Below are 23956 nucleotides of genomic sequence, written 5' to 3'. Positions count from 1 at the left end.
CTGGGGAATCCCCTTTCTTTAAATGAATGTATAATAATGACATCTTGCTCATTGTAGTGACTGACAACATCGTCTGTCTGTACTGACTTGTAGGGATTCCCCGTATTTTATTTAAGGGGGGGGCGAGATTTTCCTCCGCCTCGGGCGGCTGACACCCACGCTACGCCACTGGTTGGACTGCTTGACAGCTCGCACATGACCTAACTAATTTTTCTATGTCGTTATCCAGGCTGGCCAGTGCCTTCATCTTAACAATATCTGGGTTTGTGACGTGCAACATGTAGAGAATATTTTCCGTTGATGGGGAGGAATTATGTTACGACTTTCCAATAGCAAACATCGTTTATGGATCGACAGTTCTACACTTCTGTTTTCAAATGGTTGAAAAAGGCCTGAAGTTTTCTGCTTGGGCCAGCCATTCACAACCCAAGTCTTTACCCTAGATAAGACTGGGTCTTTATCAATCGCTAGAGCTATTTTTCTAGTTGACAGAGATGAATAATTCACTCCATGACGTTTATAAGGAAGATGTCTCTCTCGTTCCATTGCTGCTCAGGTGATGCATCACACGTTATCACTAACGGTTTTTGCAAGTCGTAGTGCGTTAGTACGGCGTCCGATGTCAACAATGATTTGACGGCCTTAAACGCCTTTTTGTGTTTGGGCTCTCACTTCCATGTTCCGATGAAAACGATGCAAAGGTTCCGTAACCATGGCTTTGTTTTTTAGAAAAACATGATAAAAATAATTCCAAAAATTCCAAAATTCCAAATATCCAAAAATTATTAAGTAGTATAGTAAATAAACAAATAATAATGGAAAAAAATAAATTCTAAAAATCGAAAACGGCATTTATTTTCGAATGCCCGAATTTCCATCTGAATAAGTGCTAGATTATTTCCGTTTCCCCCAACTAAGTATAGTATGCGGCTGCAGCTAAATAAGCAGTTTGGAAAAGACATGGCGGCAGCTATCCGTATCAGAGCAGAGTCCCTAGATATACTGGTCTTTCAGCTATGCTCTAGAGTTAATATGTCAGGTTGCCGATAGCTGGTGTTAGAGTAGTACTACGGCGAGAAGTTGATTTATCTATTTAGTTTGTAGGCTGTTTTACCGTTTTCAAGCATTTTTGTAACTTTTTCTACTGTTCTGCCAAAAAATTAATAATAATAATTATTCGCAATTGCATTTTTTAATTTTATATCGTGTATAAAGAAAGAAAAACTATACTGTATTTGGTTTATAGGAAATTTTAATATGATAATTTGAAATTACAGTTGAGGATGTGGATAATCATATTTTCGATTTAATTTATCCAAGCTTTAAATAAAGGTCTGTTTAAAACTGTTATATTGCTACATATTGTGAATAAACATTTCGTATATAATGTTCTGAGTATAACTTGCCTGTTCAATACATAAATAATGGTAAAATAAGTAAATAAATTTGCATTTTTCTGTTTTTTTTTTTTTTTTTTTATTACATATATACGTATGGCAATGTAATTAGGAAAACCATAGCTTATCCTATGATACATTTAAATAACTATAGAAATTTAATCCAGATAAAGCCCAACTATTTTAAAATAATTTATTAACTTTAACACCACATAAATGTGCTATTCAATTTTATTTGATTCAGTATAGTGAATAGTAGTATTTGTGATGAAATAGTTTTGTATTTTTGACATGAGAAATACATTTCTTATGACGTTTCGTTAGGAGTTAACAAAAGCCTCCAAAAATATTTTAAAAAAGAAAACAAAGCCTAATTAATTTAAAGTCTAAAATCGTGAAAGTGACAGTTAATAGAAATATAAATACTAACGACATTTACGAATAAATAATGTTCAAAATCGAATTAAAATAGTATTTACAAGCAGTCCTTTAAAAAAGACAAAAGAAATATCTGAGTTAAAAACGAGAAAATTTCATATATTAAAAGAATTTCGAATGTTTACGGCTGACTCTCCCTATACTCAAGCCAAACTTGCACCGCTCGACGTGGCAGAAATATTTATTACGCCGCTTTCGTAGCACTAGATCTATTGGGAACTCAAGGACCAGTATACCTATATATATATTTTTTAACTCTCCGCCCTATGGGCACTAAGAAGGTCTATTTTAGCAAGTTCATTATGGGTACGACGAGGCCCGCAATAGGGCGACCGGGTGGTGAGGGACAGGGCCCGACATATCCGAACGGACCATCCCCGAAAAATTCCTGGGGATTTATCAACCCGTCTGGATTCGAACCCCAGAGCGGTAGGCTGCCATCTTGACCGCTTGGCCATCCGGCTGTCGACCGTATCTATCAACTCTGATAAAAGTTAATGTAGAAACTAGCGCCACAGTCTGATGGCATTTTAATTTTAAGTGTTACCATTTTAGCCTTTTTAAAACCAGATTTGGCCTTTCACTTTTCAATTCAGTTTATTTTTTTTTTTCGATTTGGTTTATAGTTTAAATATTTAATTTATTCTTTTTCTGTGTAGTTTTTTCTAGTCTTTTTTGAAATACGCTTTTACTGGATTAAAAAAATTTCTTTTACGTTTTATGATCTGCAATTTGACAATTATGTTCCCAACCGTAACATAATTCTCAAATTGTACCACGACTTGCAAACATATTTCAATAATAAATTTTAGCGTACCATAATTGATAATTGTAGCATTATTTTGCCATTTTAGTAGATTTTTTAATCTTGGTACAAACCCAAACAAAAAGACGGCCGGATGGCCGAGCAGTCAAGGTGGCAGCCTACCGTTCTGGGGGACCCGGGATCGAATCCGAACGGGTCGAAAAATCCCAGGAATTTTTCGGGGGTGATCCGTTCGGATATGTCGGGCCCCGTCCCTCACCACCCGGTCGCCCCATTGTGGGCCTGGCCGAACCCATAATGGGCCTACTAAAAAAGGCCCTCTTAGTGCCCACAGGGCGGAAAGAGTTGAAAAAAAAACCCAAACAAAAATATTTTAATTGAAGCGAAGAAAGCAAACTTCCTTGATAGCCACTAGGGTCCCGGCTGTTTTTTAACCCGGGAAATATCCCGGAAAATTCTTCTCATCCCGGGAAATTCCGCAAATTTCTTAAAAATTCACTTTTTTCTTATTTTGTGTTAAAGTTGAGGAAATTTTTCAAATAGAAAGTATAATTAACCCATAAAGTGTCAGAATACTTTTATAATTTATTAATTTTAAGCCTGCTTATTAAATTTTTAAATTTTTGCTTATTATGGCATGCCACTGATTGTCAACAATCAATATGTAGCCTACTTGTTGCAGGACCCTAAAAATTCTTTACTTGTCGGAACCTGTAATATCTCGAATAATTGCGCCGATGCTGTCTTAATTTTTAACCATGCCCAGTAGCTTCAATAATTGCATTACACCAGGTTGTGCAAATTGGGCAAGGATACAAACGAGTACGAAGTATCAAGTATGAAATTTTTCTTCATAACCTGATAGTGAGTCTGTCCACTCCCACAAGACCGTTTGACCGCTCGACCGCCGTAACATTCTTTCACTCCAATCGGCTAACCTCACAAAGACAGGTTACCATCAAAAACCGTTTAATAAACAGAAATTTTCTTACAATTTGCTCTTGTTTGATGAGGTAGAACCACACAAAGCACGAGAATAATTGTCCAAAAAAAGAGTTCGACAAAAGTTCGTGTCTACGTGACTTGTAGTTCGACGTGGACGGCGAAATATCCGTAGGCCCCGGGGCGTCCTTCGGCTGCTTCTCTCCGGTCGAACCGACGATCTGGAGATGGCCAGGAGACAGCAATTAACGATGCTTCCACCGGGTCCGAAAGGGGTTCTTTTTTCCAATGTTTGGGGAGCACACACGACCAAGAGAGGAAATTCACGCATCCAAGAACCAAAAATGTCCTTGAAAACGATGGTTTTATAATGTTTTTCCCCCAAGTCGCCTTTCCATTGGTCTCGCATTGTCACCTGGTGCCAATTCAAAACCCGATGGAGGGCACGGGAGAGGTCAACGTCGCGACTGAATATGATTCCTCTCTCGTCGCGTGTTCTTCGACTTTATTCCTTTCCATTGTTTTAAATATTTCAAAAAAAAAAAAAAAAAAACTTCCATTGTGTAATTTAGATCTTTAATTTCGTCCCTTTGCGTTGTAAAGGGAGATTTTTAAGATCTTGTTAACACCTCCATTCGGACCTCCCAGTCGACCCCCGTTCGGGTCCTCACATAATTATTAAAGCCAAACGAACTGCCGTATTATCGGGCTGTAAGCTCGATGCCACTATTACTGTAGAGCAGCGGTGGCCAACCTTTTTGGAAGCAAGGGCGCAATTAAAAATTTTCATGAACGTCGCGGGCGCAACAATATGTAATGACATTGTGGCCAACCTGGCAACATTACCGTGCCCGTAGATTTTTCCCTATGTCTCCTGGTCAGCCATTCTGACCACGTGCATGGTACTGCTGATACACTCTGTACTAGAGCTCCAAATAAATTTGTTTTACCTGTTAAATTCTGTGTTTATTTTGTCTAGAACCCAAAACATCATATACAGTATGTTTATTGTTAAAGTTATTTTTAATTTTTTATAATTCTTAATTATACTTTCTTAAATTTTTTTTCATTTAATTTTTGTCATTTTTAATTTTGATTCTTTTTGATTTTATTTTGTAGGTTAAAATAATAATAAAAATGTGTAATAATTTTATTGAACGACATTTATTACATAATACATGAAAAATTAATGAGAAGGTTGTGACTGTATTTCGTGACAATTTTTCAAAATCAGGAGAGTAATTTGATACTGCTACTCTTAAACTATCATTCAAATTTTCATCCATATAGAGTTATTTAATATCTCAATAAATAATTACTTGAAAATTTCAATTAATAAATAGTAATAAGTAATTTCAAGAAAATTTTGCTTAAAAGCTGGATCATGAAATTGGAAATAAAATTAAAAAATTATTTTAATTTATCGGGAATCGTGTCATGGGCGATTTATTATGGGGTGGCACAGGGATGGCCAACCCCGCGGGTGCGGGGTTGGCCACCCCTGCTGTAGAGCAACCCGAGGTAGACAAATCAAGAATACTAGAGAGCAAAAGAAGTGCTACAATCTCGAAAATGAACTAGAAATCTTCCTGGCTACGGGTGAAAAAACATATCAATGCATTTAAGAGAAGACAGATGTTAAGACGATTCCACCCACATCAATTGAATTGAAAAGGGCATTCTCGGTAGCAGGACTTTTCATTACTAAAATAAGAACCAGACTGAGTGATCGGAGTATTGACCATCTTTGCTTTTTAAAATCTCATTATAAAAATTTACAATAATATTTTGTATTGTGTTTTATTTAAATAACGAAAATTATCTTTTAACTTTGAAGTCTGATCTAAGTTCATTTTTTTAAAATTTTCAACTGAATTCAAAGGCATTTTTGTTGTAAGCAGTTTCCAACAAACTTTAATAATTTGTTTTCTATTTATGAAAATTTCTACGTAATTCAAAAATAATTTTTAATACATATTTTACACAGCATTATTATTATTTTGGATGTTGCAGGACGTATTAAATTACTTTAAAAAATGAAAAATCTTAAAATTGAATGATATAATTATTTATTTTATATCTTGAAAATAATTAATTATATCCCGAGATTTCCCGGAATCCCGGGACAAGCAAAAGACCGGGAAATGAGAAACCCTAGTAGCTACTGAAATTGACAAATCGCCGAAACACGTCTTGCGAAGTAATTCGACCGATTCGAACGAAATTTTTCACTAGAAGTAATAAAATGGCGTATCGTTACGGAGAAAAACATTTTAAAGTTCGACCTAGAACGGGAGATTTTGGGGTTAAAGGTCATTCCCATGTTAAGTCAATGGGAAAATTTTTCATTGTAAAAACGTAACTAAACGAGCGTGTGCTATGCGACATTGGAAATACGGCAGAGCTCTTGCCAAATTTTTTAAAATGCCGATTTTTTTTTCTTATTTTTGTGAAAAAATTGAACGTATTCTATCTTGCACAAAAATTCTTTAAAAAACAGTTAATAACGACAGTACATTGAGTTTCGGATTCCCATTGTAAGTCTATGGGAAAAATTCCAATTGAGTTCTATTAATTATTTTGGTACCTTTTGCTTAATTAGCGGGACACCAGTCAATTGATTTGTTTACAACGTAATATTCGTTTTAATTTTTATTAAATTGTATATTAAATATTTTAGAATTCAAACCTTTCATTTTCTTTAAATATGTATAAAAGTTGTAATAGTCGATTATGAATTTGAACAATTAGTATTAATTAATGCACGTTTCATATCGAAATCGATTAGCATATTTTCGTGTTGGTATAATTAAAAACATTAAAATACAACTATTAGTTGTTTATGTTATGTTGTTATACATTCGAAATTATAATTATATTGAAAGTTAAAGTAATTTTTTTACTTACTTTCAAACTATCAATACTTTGCATAGTTCTGCGTTACAGTGACGTCATTTCACATCGTTATGTAAATTACATCTCTCGGTATTAGGGAAGTAACCGTAAGGTAAACAGTTTCGTGTTATTTTTGCAGTTCTTGTTCTTTTTGAGTGGGTTTTTTTCCCTTTCTGAGTTGAAATGGATTTTACAATTTGGCAAGTGCCAAAAGATGAAAAACGCGCAATTCGATTTTTCCAAGAGAAGGGAATTTTACATAGCGAGCGATTGTGTCCAAGAAATCATAAGATGAGGCTGCATTTTTGTTCCTCCAAAGTACCTAAGTGGAAATGTAATATCCATCCTTGACATGAAAAAAATGGTTTGAGAAGTCAATTGGTTCGAAAGGTTCACGTGTTTCTTTTTTGACTGCAGTTCATTTTATATATTTTTAGTGTTTTGGAATTAACATCTGAAATTTTTTGTCAATTTCAGTTAGGAATTAATCCTAGAACAACTGTAGACTGGAATAGTTACATGCGTGAGGCATGTGCAAACTCTTTAATTTCTCGATCCAATGTCAAAATCGGTGGTGCTAACAAAGTTATCGAGATAGACGAAAACCTTTTTTCACGTAGGAAATACAATGTCGGACGTGTTCTTCAGCAGCAGTGGGTGTTTGGAGGAATATGCTGAGAGAGAAAAGAATGTTTTTTTTTTTTTTTTATTCGCCGTGAGTGATCGTTCTGCGAAAACATTGATAAATGCAATAGAAATCAATGTTAGAGAAAGAAGTATTTTATATGTTCTGACTGCTGTAGAGCAGGGGTGGCAACCTTTTGTATACATAAGATTTACTTTCTAACTTAAAACTGCGTCGCGATCGACTTGTTGTCATAGGCATAGTGTAAGTGGGAAGGGGGAGGTGTGAAATACATACTATGTTTATACACTGTGTTTCAGTACGTGGTGCACTGCTTATGAGTCGAGTCATAACTGCATGCATACTGTTGTGTTCGGTTACAAATATAATACATTAAGTCAAGACATCGCGAGCGATCGACCAAAATTGGCTTGGCGATCGACTTGTTGGCCACCCCTGCTGTAGAGGATACAAAAAAAATTTTCTTCATCCAGCACCGCAGACGCTCTTAGAGAAAAACTACTGGGTCTAGAAAGCTCAACGAGAAAGGCTTAAGTTTAAAATTTATCAGTGAGGTGCCGGCGAAACTTCCGGATCGATAGGTCAAAGTTCACGGGGGTTTTCCCATAGAGCTAATTCAGTTTTACAGCTTAATTTTATGCTTATAAGGATAAAATTGCACGGAAACAAATGAATTTTATTCAAAATAGTGCTCGGAATTACAAAAGCTCAAATTTATGCGAATTAAGAAACTTTTTACACGATTTTACTGTACTCTTTACCTACTCTCATTGTAAAACATGACAGATCAAATGCACTGTATCGAAACCATATCAAATTCATAAATGTTTTAAAGTACTTAAAGGACATGTTCATTCTTTCTTCTCAAATTTATTTAAAGAAAAAAGAAGTAATTTATGCCGACCGTTAATAGTCACATAAAAATGTTTTTCAAAAATAACTTCAAGTTTTAGATTTGAATAAATGTTAATTTATGTTCAGATAATTTATTATCCAAATCCAGAGGCAATTTTTAAAAGTGTAAATAAATATTTTTGTTTTATCTGTGTCCTCATTAACAATGCAAAGAGTGACGAACTATGAAGCAGAGAAAACAGAACAGGTATATAATGTGCAAAGAATTATGTAATAAACCAACTTAGAAGAAATAATGACACTATTCTCACAAAGTATGAATCAGCTTTTAGAATACATAAAGTTACAGTTGAACCCCAACCCCATTATTATAACATTATAATAATTTATTTAGTACCACCGTTAGTACCACCGGTAGGTTAGTACCACCGTTTATAATATTATAATTATAATATTTTGTAATATATATAGCATTATATATATTTATAATTTATTTTAAAAATGTTAAAACAATGTTTATTTAAAAATTCTTAACAACAACTCCAATTTATAATGCACACATAATAATATAATAAGGAAGTAAAATATTTGCATTTATAAGAAGGCAGAGAGTAATTATCTTACAGGAATGTAATTATACATATAATTTTATAACAATATATAATTATTTTGATTTTCTGCTTCCTCAGGAGGTTTGGTCATCCAACATAATTTTCTTTTTCTTAGACAAACTGAAAATAAATTTTATTGTTAACATAATTAAAAATTAATTAGCATATAAATATTTTATTATAATTTTTAAAATAAAGCAGTTTCTTTCTTTCATTTTAATTTTAACATAAGAAACCAAATATAAATTAACAAACTGAAAATTTAATATCTATTATGATTACTTGTGCAATTGCACAGGGGTCCTTGGCTTCTCACACTACCTTGGCAGTTGCTTTATTATATATGAGTGTTATTTCCATAGTGTTTGATTGGCCAAAATTAGGACAAGAGTGCTTGAAGGAGGAAGAGAACTGTGTCAATGTGCAGCTCAAAGATCTTCAACAGAAAAAAGTGTGCATTTTTGCTGGTGGTCATGGTAAAAGAGAATGCTCATATGTAGTTATGTACCAAGTACTTACTATTCTAGATTTTTTTTCTGATGACTGTATTCACCAATGTTTTAAATTGAGAATTTTCTGAATTTGAGAAGAAACACCATGATTTACTTTGAATAATAGATTAAAAATTTATTATTGAATACCTACATAGTATCTTTTTTCAGAGTATTTAATGCCCTTTTGGCAGCAGCTTTTTTCGCAACAGTTTGGTTTGCACCAAAACCTTCAAACTCAATATTTCCATTAACAGTTACTGTCACTTTAACACTTCTATCATCCATTAGTTTGGCTTTTCTGTAATAAAATACTTTATATTATTCTTATGAACATATTAATAAAAATAAAATCCACATAAAATACTAACAGATTTAATTGAATAATTATTTGAGAAAATTTCTAAATAATTATGTATATAATAAATCCAATAAAAAAAAAGCAGGCTTATACTGTAGTGTAGCTGTCAGCCATATTATATATATATATATTATATAAACATGTATATAGTCATAATTCTATGCTATTTCTATGATTTCTTCTATCCTTTTCTGGAACTTTCTAGGACAACTGTTATTGCCTTTGGATAGGATTAGCCATTCCATGAACAGGAAGAGAACAATAGGAGATAAGGTGACCGTGTGAAAAACGACCGGCAAGTTGATCAGTTTTCGACTGGAGACTGAAGGGGTTAAGAGGGAGAGCAGCAGCAAATTCTGCCATAATTTCTGAATTTTAAAGTAAAATTTTTTCCTGAAAAATTGAAACTAATGCTGGCAGAAACCAGAAATTCTTGAAATTGGTTAAACAGTTTTGGTAAAAAAAAAAAAAAAGGTTTTAATTCAGTACAACCAATGTTTTAATATTGCATTTTATTTATATTAATAAAGTACTACAGTAAATATTAGACAAGACTCACAAATATGCCTGTGTCATGTATTGATATTATTCCCAGCAAAAACAGGTCAGTGTTTCTTCAATGTTGGTAAATGTTGGAGTTTAAGTATTTAACAGATAGCATTTTTGAAAACTTTATTTTAAAATTAATTTGTGCTAGTTTCCACATTAATTTAATTTTAAGATTTAAATATGAGTAATGCATGGCATTATTTTGAAACAGTGAAGGATGGTAAATTGGTGCCATGCATAAATTGTAATGTTACTGAAATTTTCTATTAATATATCAGTTATGCAGAATCGTCTTAAATCCAAGCATACTTTACTTCCAACTAAAAGTCAAAAAAGGCAAGTAAAGATTATGATACCAATTTTGTTGCCTGTTCAAACCAGTTTTTGGGTTTTTGCTAAACCCACAGTTTACTGAAAACCAGTTAATCAATTTTATCAAAAACTGGTTTTATTGCTATTACTAATTGAAGCCAGGACAATGTATACCAAATTTTCCCACTACTTCATTTGACAGAGCTTTGAACATCTACTTTTTAATTATGATCGCTCTGTATATTATATAGTCCATACAAAATCAGATGTACTGTACATAACAAGATTTATGTAGAATTCCAAGAGACCACTAAAAATCCTCAGAACATTATTTTGGTAAAACCTGTATTGAATACATATCACATCTACCTGTAAAATCCTTCAAGCCAAAATCAACACTGTAACTTATTAATATTTTATTGGTAGAGTGCAGAACCATACTACTAGGAATTTAAATTGCACAAATATATGTGTATATATATATATATATATATATATATAAACTAGTACTTACGAAAATTTAGTTTTAGGATACAATTCATGTAACTGTCTAACAAATGATTTTGGTATGTTATCACATATATCTGAAAGAGAACATACATTAATTGAACATTTTAAAATACATCAATAATATTAATACATGCTGCTAAATTTACTGAGTTAACTTAAATAATAAATTAATTTAATTTTACTGCATTTAAAACCCCCTTTTCACCTCTGACAATAAGTGTTTACACAATATTTTTAAAACTGCAATATCTTACTAAGAGTTTCATGCATGTATGTGCAGTTTTTTAAATATTTTTTTTGTAAAACACATTTTGTTCTTAACAATAGTAATTTTTTGGAAAATTTCTAATTAAAAATATTCTTAAAATTATGAATTTTTGAAATATTTGCATTTTAAAAATAAATTAATAAATGTAATATAATTAATAACTAACACGGTGTAAGGAACTGAGTCTGAACCTTATTTTTTATTTTATTATTATTTCCGTTTTATTATCTTTTTGTTTGGGGTTTATGTTTATTTAGGACGAAGGTTCCCCACCACTCTCTTGTTAGTAATGAAAAATGAAGAAAAAACAACTCACGGAGAAATAAGCGCCATAGGAAACATCTTGCGCACTTGCGCTGCCCGGCGGAAGTAACAGTCCGCAGAAAAAAAATGGGGGGGGAGTCCCCACAATCACTAGTAGAGAAATACTTGATAAACCGTCTTAAACATCCCAGAAAATTATGATAAATATTTTGTAAATGGTTTATAAGCTTTGTCGGAAACTTAAAGCTGCCAGAACAAAGTTAATGTTAGCAACTAAGTATGTAAATAAGAGGAGTAACCCAGCTCAAGTGTGACGTCACCTCACAGTATAAAACCCGTACGTTAACCGAAGAAGGGGAGGTGATTTCCAAATCGAGGCGACTGTGAGAGCGAGGTTAATTCGAAAGCGAAGTATTTTCTGATAGAAGTCCAGATTGATAATTGGACGATCCAAGGTGCTAAAGAGGAGTTCGATTGACGATTTGACGATATCGAAAGTATTGAGGAAATAGTTTCTTCGTATAGTGAGGTGACGGATAGACGTTTAATTAGTAAGAGATTTTGTTCATAGTTTCTAAGTATTTGATTGTCGAATTTCAAAGGGGAAATTACTATTAAGTTAAGCTAAGTAGCTAAGTTTATTGTCGGGTTGACTTGTTGATTTTCGTTAATAAATTTTGTTTGGAATTATTGATATTTGTACGTAGTACGTTCTAGTTGCTAATTAAATATATTTGAACTTTTGATTTGACTTGATATTTATCGTTGTTATTACTAAATTTTCGGTGCACGCTTAAAAGCCCAGGCCTGGCAAACTAATCTCGAATCCGCGTAAAGTACCCGTTAGGTTAACGGAAGTTTTACCGACCGTAATTATAGTCGGTTTCCTAAGATACTAAAAAAAAAAAAAAATAGTACTTTACAACATTTGTAAAAATACTATGTAAACTCAGTAAAATGTCAAAATTCACAACCACCACAATGAAAGATCTTAGGCCAAGACATACACCAACAAAGTTTGTTCTTCATTTTCTCATAGACCAGCAAAAACAAATCCACTTGGAAATGTTTGATACTGGTCCAAGTTGGACTGACATCATCATTATTGGCAATGAAATCTTGAGTGTACAGCTTTGATACTTAAATCAAGAGAGTGGATAGCAAGAGATGAACCCAGCCGAAATTCCAACATTAAAATATTGTTAGTGGCATCTTTGGATATGAAGGAGATTATTCATTATGAATTTATTCTTGCCATCATGTTTTATGGTGTTGTGGGTTAACCAAGGGCAAGGCGGATGTGTTACCCTTTTGCCGGCAACAGGTTGGTGAAACCTGCCACTTTGTCAGTAGAAGGCGTTTTTTCCCCCTTGGTCCTGTGAGATCGGGATCAGTTTGTCAGGTTGAGTGGAGGAGAGAGAGAGGGGTCGTCGGTAAGGTGTAGGCAATATATGAGTAATGAACACCATTAACAAGAAAAAGCAAAAATTTAATGAACAACAAAATTAACAATGACATAAACAGAAAATCAAAGATAACCTGTCTAAGCTATCTCGTATGTTTACAAGATTCCTAACTTTTGCATACAGTTTAGAGGGGCCAAGAGAGAGTTTACATCAATTTAATATCATACCTCTTTTTAACAATCTCGTGGAGGTTTGAATAAATGCAAATGCTTTCCTTGGATGCAAATTAATAGTTTCTGCCCAACCACAATAATGATCACTGGTCATGCACCAGATCAAGTATTCAGAGAGACTGCCCCGAAGGGGGGTGGACTGGTCTTATATTTGGATAGGCCTGGGAAAATTGGTCAGGTGACTGCATGTTGTTGAAGACAAAGGTTGCTTTTTGCAAGTGTGGGGTCACAGGTGTTTCTGGGACACTGCAAAGATGGTGAAATCGGTTGTCAACTTGCAATGCTAGATTGATGATGTTTGTGTGGGTGAATGTTGATGTTCTCAATGGAGAGTTATAAACTTTTAGCGGTTGTTGTAGATAAATTCTTAATGGTTGTTGATGAGAAGGGTGATAATATTGCCAGGAAAGAGATTGAATATTTTAAAGATTGTGTTAAGAAAATTAGTTAAAATATTTCAAAAAGATTTAATAAAAAAAAATCCTTATAAAAGTCCAGATCTCACAGTGTCATTAAATAAACTATATTCTTCATATCAAAGTTTTGTTTATTTCATACATAATTAGTGTTTCAACATCAAAACGATGATGTGAGTAGCATTTTAGTGATAACTCTATTAACTCTATCTTCATAGTGATAATAAAAACAAGTACTTTCACAATGTTGCATAGACATCTTCCTCAGGTAGATTAGAATGTTTTAAAATGTTCTAATTTAAAACTATTGTAAAAGAGCACAATTAAATTTGTAAATATCAAAATTCGAACATAAATATTAATTGAAATATATTGAAAATATAGTATACTAAAGTTCAAATTTTGATATTTACAAATTTAATTGTGCTCTTTTACAATAGTTTTAAATTAGAACATTTTAAAACATTCTAATCTACCTAAGGAAGATGTCTATGCAACATTGAAAGTACTTGTTTTTATTATCACTAATGTGATAACTCTATTAACATAAAATTTTACAGTAATTAGTCTAAGCAATTCATCTGAAATGGCTTGAAAAATAGCAACAAAAAATGGATACTCCAACATATTGTGAAAAATGCTGGTAAGCTAAGATATTTGTTAGGAAGAAATTGTTGTGTTTGTGTTTAAATATATTTCACTAATAAAACTATTTTAGGAAAACTAATTCTTGTTATATATTATTTCTTTTCATTTATATTTATTTGAAATGCAAAAACAATGTTTATATTAATTAATAATTTAATAAAATAGTCTCAAAATATTACCAAAAATTGATTTCATCATTGGATAATAAACATCCCACACAGTTTCTAAAGACATTCCACTGTCAATATATATAGCCCCAGCCACTGATTCAAATATATCAGATAAAGGTTTTGGTACTTCAATTTCATATATATCATCATCCATTTGTTCTGTTTCATTAATAAAATCCTAAAACATTAATAAAATTGTATCAAAAAAGAATATGAGAAATATTATTATTAAATTACTGTAGTTACCTGAATATTTTCACTTTCCATAACTTTTGTTACAAATCTATCAATGACCTTAAAAAGGTTCTCTGAATTACTTTGAAGATATTTATGAAAATTCTGTTTCACAGCCAATACCGCAAAAGTACGATTATTGACAAGAGCTGCACGTAAATCTGTTAAAACACCTGGCTTATGATCTCTTGGATCTTCATACAAATATCGAGTTATTATGTAATCAAGAACCGCATCACCTAAAAATTCTAATCTCTGATAACAATTGTAATTTCTGCCTTTTTCATAATAAGAAGGATGAGTGAGAGCTTCTAATAAATGCAATTTTTCTTTAAATGTATATCCAATTTTTTCTTCAAACCTCTTCATTTTCAACTTTTCAAATTCATAATCTTCTGGATGAATAGATAGTCTTCTTTCACCTTCTGTACCATCAATGGTTTCAATTTCCATTGGTAAACAATTTGAATTCAAAGATACATCATCAAATATTTTAAACTTTAACCATGACATAAATTTTACAGCTCCATGAAATCCACAATTCAATAGATAGACACCAATTAAAGCCTCTACAGAATCAGCTAAAGATTTATCAGATAAATTCTGATCTGTTATTCCAGTACTGATATTTTTAGTAGTAGTCTCTTTCTTTTTAACAGTAAAACAAGGTGGTAACCAATTTCTTTTAAAGTCAAATTTCTGTCCAATGATACATTTTTCTAAATTTTTTGATTTTGATAATTGATAAAGATTGTAGTTACTAATTATTAAAGCTTTTAATTGTGTCAATTTTCCTTCATCCAATTTATATTTGAGATATAAGTTTACACTAACTGAATATTTTAAAAATGAATCACCAATAACTTCCAGCCTTTCTAAATTAAAACAATCTTGAGATCGAATTAAAGTAAAAGCAGCCAATATTTTCTCAGGGTTTGGCCCACAATAATTACTTAAATCTTCTTGGTAATCAAGATTAATTTTTGATACTTCACGTTCTCCAAGTTTGATTTTTTCTGTGCTTATCTGAGTGTTTCTGTTAACAGCATGTTGTAAATTGGATAAATTTTCAGAACTCTTCTGATAATAGTTATCATATTCAAAAGTTGGCCATTTAAAATCAGGTGGAAGTTCAGCCAAACCAATGTTAGCCTCTTTAGCAATTGTAATACGAAACTGATCAGCTTGAATATATGAGCTCAATCGATATAAAACTGAAGGAAGTGTTAAAATCTTTCTGAAAAAAGAATATGATAAAGGTATAATAATGCAAAGTTCAGGAACAAGATTGACAATTGTTTCTTTCTTCAGTTTTCCAATGCTATTTTTCTGTTGTGATTTGCCATATTGATCTAAATATCTAGAGGTTATTTTTGTACAAAATGCATTATTAATATAACCACAAGATAAAAGAAACTGATTTTCATTTTCAATTTCAACACTGTATTTATCATTAAAATACTGTTTATAGTTCTTATATTCTTTGGATGGAAAACAAGATAATGGTGATTTCTGATGTAAAATTTCATTAACATAAAAAAAATGTTTTCTTCTGGTATCATTATACCAAGTATATATTACAGCATCATCATAGGATTTTGAATTTATTGCATTTTTATTCCTTTTAATCAATTCTTGTTTTTCTGTATTTACATGACAACAAACTAGATTTATCAAGTTCCAGTCAATTCCATTAGAATTACATTCATCTGAAAAGACAAATTAAAATATAATATCAGTACATACAAAATATATATAATTTATTTAGAGTTCAGATTCTGAATAAGTTAAAAAGTTCAGACATATTTTGTACTCTGTAGAAATTCTCTTCATTACGACATGAGTTCTCTAAACACAATAAACAAATAAGACTATAGAAAAGATTTTTTCTTTAATAGTGTTGAAAATCATACTTCAGAAAGGAAGAATCTTAAATAAGAAATAATTATATTTATTCTGAATTTATTTTTATTATGTAGTTTTTTAAATGAATTAATTTGTTGTTTTTTTTCCATTCATGACAAAAGCTACACAGTAGGTAATATGAAACTGACACATGCAATTCATATATCATACATCACACATTAATGATATAATATGACTTAGTATCATTTTTCAACTGTATAAATTATAATGAATTGTCTTTTTTGTGTTCTTAATAGAGTGAAGTAAAGATTTTTTCAGTATATTTGTATCAAGAATTAAAATTATTAGACATTCATCAAGATAAAAAGTGTATAGTGAAGATTTTCTTCTCATACAATTATGTATAAATAATAATATAAATTTGTTATCAGTTCAAATTATTATGATCATTAGATATATTGACTTTCCTTTAACTGGTTTTTAATATTACTGAAGAAAAAAGCAATTCAAAATGATTATCAAACTTCACAAGTAATAATAATAAACAAGTTTAATTTCATAATTAATTTTTTAACTATATTTTAAGTTAAAAAAAATTTTATTAAAATTTTAAAATTAAAAAGTAAATTTATTTAATTTTTTTTCAACAGATATAAAAAAATTTTTACTTTTCTCATTAATTACTTAGTTCTAAAAACAGCTTAAAATTTCCTTATAATAAATATTGTAACCAATACTTTCAAAATAAATTCAAAACATAACTGTTTATGAAATACTATATAAAACAATCTTAATATGGAAAAAATTACCATTTTTTATAATTGGAACAATATATAGAGAGAACTCAGCTGTTTTTGGATCAAACTGAAATCTTTTAGTATCTATTTGAAGAATTTCTGTAAATATATATTGATGAAATACTTGGATAGCACATAACTGATCATTACTGAATTCCATACAAGTTTTTACAGATTCAATATTTATATCAATTTTCAGTGCAGTTTTTGCTGTGAAAACTGGAAATTCAAATAACTGAAAATAAATAAAAAATTAGTATAAGAAAATTACAGCAAAATTTATTTGTGTGTGTTTGTAATAACTTAGATTACACAATAAAAATAGATTATAATAAATAACAATCATTATGAAGTAAATTATATTTCATAGTTATATTATTGGATATTTTGGTAAATCTGAATATTCACATCTAGTTTGCTAGATCATAGGACATTCTAGCAAAATAAAGATTTTAACAATTTAAAGCCACATAATTCAAATTTTGTATTTTCTTAAAACATTGGAGTAAATATTAGTAATTATTATACTTAAATTTAATTAGCATGCATAATGTAATAATTTTAGTTCATAATTCATATCATGTGACACAACATGCACATTCAAATTGTTTCTGTTGCACCCTTTTCATTATACAATGTATTATTCATGCTGCAATAATAATTTTTTTTTTTTGGTTTTCTAGGTTTAATACCAAACTCCAAGATTTCCATGGCTTTTCCCGTATCTGATAAATTCCCTGACATTTCCAGGTTTCAGGTCCATTGGACCCCTGGTTTAAGTATTTTGAAAAATAACATTGCTTTATACAACATGTAACAATTTATATAGCAATAACAACAACAGACTGAGAATAGATCTCTTTTTGCTCTGGTATATCGATATTATAAATTCACTGTGCATTCTGATATAAGATATTAATATATATCATCTTTAGTGAACTCAAAGTAATGAAATGTAGTAAAAATATCAACAGCATAAAACTTAATATATTCAATAGCACAAAAATAACTGCTAAGTTAAAGTAACAAAAATATTATACTAAGTATAAATTGGGGTGTTGATGCTGGGCAAAATTAATTAGCCTAAAATCATTTCTAAAAAAAAATATTTCATACTTGCAATGATACTGTCTGATTTAAAATCAGGCTTATAGTTCAACTACTTAATTATACAGATATTACATAATTTGGACTAAATGCAGGTGGTTAAGCTGCCACCTTGTGTTAAATTTCAAAATTATAAATAAATTTAGAATATAATGTTAGAAAAGATCAGTTTAAAGCAGGACACAAACCAGCAATTCCTGCTTACAGTACAGATCATTGCCAATTATGTTAGCCAAATCTCTAGCCAATCTTTGTTTCCAGACCAATTAATTTTCAAGACATGACTCACTAAGTATTTATATGAAATTATAAATACTTTGGTTACTTAACTTAGTAGTTACTTTCATTGTAATAAAAATATTTATAATTAATAAAACAGAAGTTAATCAGAATTATAAATGTCGAACTGTAAGATTTAAATCATTAATTTATCTTAAAATAATTGCTATTAACCGTTGGAAATTGTTTTGTTGTTAAAATTCCATATTCACTTGTTCCATTTTCAACATTTTCAGCATCTCGTAATATTCCCAAGTTTTTAACTGAAGAAAATTTCATATGAACAGTATATAGAAAACAAGTATCGTGCTCTGTAGGTAAACTTTTTTGTAGAAGATCTGGAATCTGAAATAAAAAATAATAATTTTAACATATTATTAAAAATAAAATTGTTAAATTCACGAAAATTAGTTCTAAGTAATAACTTAAATATTTTAATAATTTTTTATTATAATTTCATTATTATTATATTAAAGTTTTAGCTAAAATTTTTCTAATTTTTTTTACTACAAATAAACCACAATGATCTGTTGAAATTAAATAAAAGTGGTCCATACTCTTGGATGTGACAACATTAATGTCTACACACAGTAAAAGACTACAGGTCAGAAACCCTGGTAGTGGAATTAGTCCAATTCCAACAATTAACATGATCCATTAAAGAATATAAAGGTGTGTTAAAATAATTTCACAGTAAAGAATTATTGAGTAAGTCCTAACCCAGGGTGGCCAACAGTTTTTGCCCCTGGGCCAAATTGGAAAGAAAAATTTTTTCACAGGCTGAACAAAATATTAAAATTAAATCATGTTAAATACAAATACGCTGATCCGAGCGGCAGGTCAGGTTTGTTTGAACAGAAGTTCCTGACGCATGCGCAATGTCATTTTACAATACGAAGAAATGTACAAGCAAAATAAAATAATAAAAAAAAAAGGGTTGACAGGCAGGTGGTGCTGTGCATCACACATCAGCATAAACAGTGACATGACAGAATGGCAGAGGAGTTTCAGTGAGTGTAGGGTCTTTCATTCTTCAAATAGTGTAAATTTATAACAGATGAATACAAAGGTTGTAAATCTCTACAATTGAATTTTTTTAAAAATGAAGAAGTATCGCGAATCATCCATTCGACCAATTATTGGAAGTTAAGTAGCTAATATTGAAAAATTAATCATGGGCCGCATAAATCCATTATGCAAGCTGTATGTTGGCCACCCCTGGTCTAACCTATGGAGCTATAAATAACTGGAGAGCATAGCCAAAAAGCCTTGGTACCTCGGGAGACCGCATCGTTGCATTTCCTAGGCGTAGGTGTTTAGCTAGAGGTGAACAGGTAAATCTAACAACTCTATTCTGGAGCTTGTCTAAGAAACTTTCTGCGATATTTTGGCATTCCGTAGACCTGATATATTCCTCGAGGAGCTGAACGTACGTATGCTTCTTCATAAGAACGACGTTTCTGCTTTTATCCGCTCTAGTAAGGGTGATATCGTTAGCTTGTAACCATTTCCTTACTCTTATCTACGCTTGTCCAGAAAACCTTGTCTCTGTCGTCAACCTCTTTAATTCTTCTGCTGAGCGCTGTATTCCATCTAAAGAACTCTTTATGTTGAGCTGTAACAGGCCGTAGAAGTTTCTCGATATTCGGAACGATAGTATAAGCTGAGATTTTCGGAGGTTTTGGAGCGAACATAGGCCCAAATCTAAAGGCTTGAACCAACTCTTCCGGAGGTTTAATATTGTCCCAGCATATGAGGGGACATTCCAGCTTGTTTTTGCGCTGTTTCTTTTGGTTTTTCATGACCCAACTCAATTTTTTGGTGTATTTCCTGCGTAGAGACTGCTGAACTTGCTCTTGTAGGTTTATGACTCTGGAGTTGACATTTGACAGGAGGACCGGGTCGAGGTTAAAGAGGGTGTTTTCGAGGTTGATAAGCTGGTGCAAGTTAGCATATAACGACTTCCTGGTGCTTCGAATGGCTTTTCTAAGGCAGACAAACTTGAGCCTTGGGAGCAGGGAGGAGCAGCCTGTTGGTAAACTGATTTTCTGGATCGACGTTGGAAAAACCTTGTTCCGTTTACAGTCCAATAAGAAATTAAATTTTTCTCTGAGTCTTGTTAAAGCTAAGACGTTTTTTCTGTATAGTTTGGCCGGCGATGCCATGTTACTAATCTCTGCACACAAAGCTAGACTGGAGAGGCAGTGATGGAAACATTTCCATTGCCAGCTTAAAGCCAATCAAGGTCACATCTCAAAGCATTCCATCTTATTGTTCGGTGAAAGAATTTGTTATTAACTAACAGATAAGGAAGATAATATTCAGGCCCTTTATTCTTTTCATACTTTAAAATATTTTGATTTTTTGGCCAATTAAAATTATATTTTTACTTTAAACATTTAAGTACAAGATTTTATATTCAGTTTTTGATATTATTATTATGTTGGGTTTTGTGAGTTATACTCAGTTAACACCCATGGCTGTGTACTACGCCAGACCAAAGTCAAGGCATAGTAACCAAAACAAAAAAATTAAAAAAGTGTGTCAGTGTGGGTGTCTGTATTCAGGAATTTCCTAACAATATGACATGTATTCAATATAGTGGCCTTCTAGTTGTGTGTTCTGTTTCTATTCAATTGTAGTTTAAAAACACGCACACTACATAAAAGCCTGTGCCCAGGCTTTTGTGTAGTGTGTGGAGTATGACACCTGTAGAGGAGAGAATGACAGGTACAATAAGGCATCTGTGGAGGATGGATAGAGTGCTTATTTCCTGGACGAGTTCTGTGTACTTGCTAATTTTTTCAGTACATGTGTTTTGTACATTGTGAGTGTTTGGAATGGATATGTCTACAATGTATGTGATTTTATTGTGTTTGTCAATGAATGTGATGTCTGGTCTGTTGTGGTAAATTGTTTTATCTGTGATTATGGCTCTGTCATAGTACGTTTTGTGCATGTTGTTTTCCAGTACTGTCTGTGGAAAGTATTTGTAGTATGGTTCACGGATGTCTACTAATTTGTGTTTCTTTGCAAGCTCTTGATGTATTATATTTGCTACTTGATTATGTCTATGTAAATAATCTGTCTGTGCCAAGAGCTTGCAACCGAAAGTCATGTGTTGTATAGTTTCTGGCATGATGTGACATTTTCTGCATGTGTCATTTGTGAGTGTTGTATCTTTGATTATGTGTTTTCTGTAGTTTTTAGTATTTATGACCTGATCCTGTATGGCAATCATGAATCCTTCTGTCTCCCCAAAGAGGCATCCCCAAGCTAACTAGCTGTTTGATGCAGTTTTGTCAACAAAATCCTTGGCTCGGTCGTAGGGATGTCTGCTGTAGAGTGCCTTTTGAACCTACAATTGCTTAATGGTGTCTATGCTTTTTATATGTTGTATTGTCTCCATATGTTGCGAGTGTAAATTTAATGGCGTGTTATTTGAGTCTGCTAGAGTTACTGCTTTATGTAACTGTGATGTTTCTTGCTTTTTGTAGAAAAACTCTCGCAGTGACTGTATTTGTTTGTAGTGAAGGTTTACTATGTCGATCAGGCCACGTCCGCCATCTTTACGTGGAAGGGTTAATCTTTCTACAGCTGATTTAGGATGATGATGTTTATGCTTAGTAAGTGTGGTTCCTGTTTTCCTTTGGAGTTGCTCAAGATCTGTGTGAGTCCAATGTATCATTCCAAAAGAATATGTGAGTACTGGAACGATATATGTGTTTATTACTCTAACTGTGTTTTGCATTTAACTGTGTTCTGAGAATAGTGTTTAACCTACTTTGGTATTCTTTAATTAATCTTTGCTTCATTTGTGCATGTTCTGTTAGTTTGGCCTGTTGGAATCCTAAATACTTGTAGAACTCACCCTCTTCCATAGATTCAATAACGTCCCAAGTGCAACATCTTCATACAGAAAAAGGAGTTCTGAAGAAACGTGTTTTGCATTTGTCTAGGCCAGTGGTTCCCAAAGTGTGTGCTGCAGCTTCCTTACAGAGGCACCACGAAATGTTATAAAATTTTTATAATGTTAGAATTTAATGTACTTGTTGGAATTTGATGTAGGGTGCCTTGGGAAAATCTGCATTTAGCAAGGGTACCTAGAATCAAAAAAGTTTGGGAACCACTGGTCTAGGACAAAACTCCATTTGTATATGAATGTGTGATTTGTAGGAGTTTATGCATCCACACAAAAACAACTTCATTAAGTTTTATGTCATCCATGTACATGAGATATGACAGTGTAAACTGCATTGTTTTTTCATGTCTGATATTGTAACCATGTTGTGTGTTGTTTAACATGTTGGATAATGGGTTCAGGGCTAAGCAGAACCAGAGAGGACTCAAGGAATCTCCTTGAAAAATTCCTCGCCTAATAAAAATTTGGTTTGTTTGTATGGAAATGTTACTAACCCTGAGATGTAGTGTTGTTCTCCAGTGCTGCATAGTGTTTTGAAAGAATGCAATGAGTGATGGATGTATTTTGTACATGTGTAGAATATGTAACAGCCAACTGTGTGGAACACTGTCGAATGCTTTTCTGTAGTCTACATATGCCATATGTATGTTTCTGTGTTGTTTGTGTGCTTGCCGTAGAATGACTGAATCTACGAGTAACTGTTCTTTGCATTCCCTGTGATTTCTATGGTAACCTTTTTGTTGTTCTGTAAGAATGTTGTATTCTTCAACTTCACTTTGTATATTTTGTTTGCAATACAGGATGTCAATAATTTGTAGAGTGTTGGAAGACATGTAATTGGTCGTTGGTGGTATTGTTTTTAGGTTTCATGTACATGATGCCCTGAGTAAGAAATTTTGGCACATCCTATAGATTGATGATGATGATGATGATGATGAGTGTTAGATGTTTAGCTAGTTCCTGATGCAGTGATGTAAACTTTTTGTGCCAAAAATTGTGAATGTTGTCTACATAGTGTCTTCTAGTTGTGTTCTGTTAACAGTGTAGCAGATGTCGCACATGTTTATTTCAGCACAGGGCATAGTGGTAGGCTTCAGAAATAAAATTTTTAAGGTACATCTGCCAATATTTCAGTACTGTAAGTGTTTCACTTTCAATATAGAGGAAGGAAAGTATGTCATAAATTTAAGTTATTTTGTTTTCATGAATTTATTGCAGATTCAATGTATAGAAAATTGTTTTTCAGATGAAGAAATATTAGTCAGGTAACAAACATACATGAACATGTTTAATAGTATTTATGTGCAATCTTTTGCACCTACATACTACAGGCAAATGTTGATAAAGCTGTGACAACATAGTTCTGACTTGTAGACTTGCCACAAACAATGTTCAGTATCTTTACTTTGATGTAATGAGATAGACAGATTTTCATGGACAAGAATGTTAGCTGCTTTGATATTATGTAGCTGTCTGAACATAATGGTCTGCTGTTTTTATCATATTCTGCCAAAGAATAAAGCACATTTTTCTGTAAGACAATATTTTTATGTAATAAAATTATTACTATCAA

General features: G+C 32.0%; 1 protein-coding gene across 1 annotated transcript in view; it reads right to left on the bottom strand.

The window, feature by feature from the left end:
• Positions 1–8514: 8514 nt before the first annotated feature.
• Positions 8515–23956, bottom strand: part of LOC136983544 (endoribonuclease Dicer-like) — a 73753-nt gene continuing 58311 nt past the window's right edge. The window contains 7 exon segments of the mRNA XM_067280304.1: positions 8515–8670; positions 9196–9342; positions 10778–10847; positions 14188–14356; positions 14425–16121; positions 17088–17310; positions 18636–18806. Coding sequence (XP_067136405.1) covers positions 8625–8670; positions 9196–9342; positions 10778–10847; positions 14188–14356; positions 14425–16121; positions 17088–17310; positions 18636–18806 — 2523 coding nt within the window. The 3' untranslated portion in view covers positions 8515–8624.

This window comes from Centruroides vittatus, unplaced genomic scaffold (genome assembly GCF_030686945.1).
Source record: "Centruroides vittatus isolate TY-2023 unplaced genomic scaffold, ASM3068694v2 contig_883, whole genome shotgun sequence".
Lineage (NCBI taxonomy): Eukaryota > Metazoa > Arthropoda > Arachnida > Scorpiones > Buthidae > Centruroides > Centruroides vittatus.
This window is presented reverse-complemented; position numbering and strand designations above follow the sequence as displayed.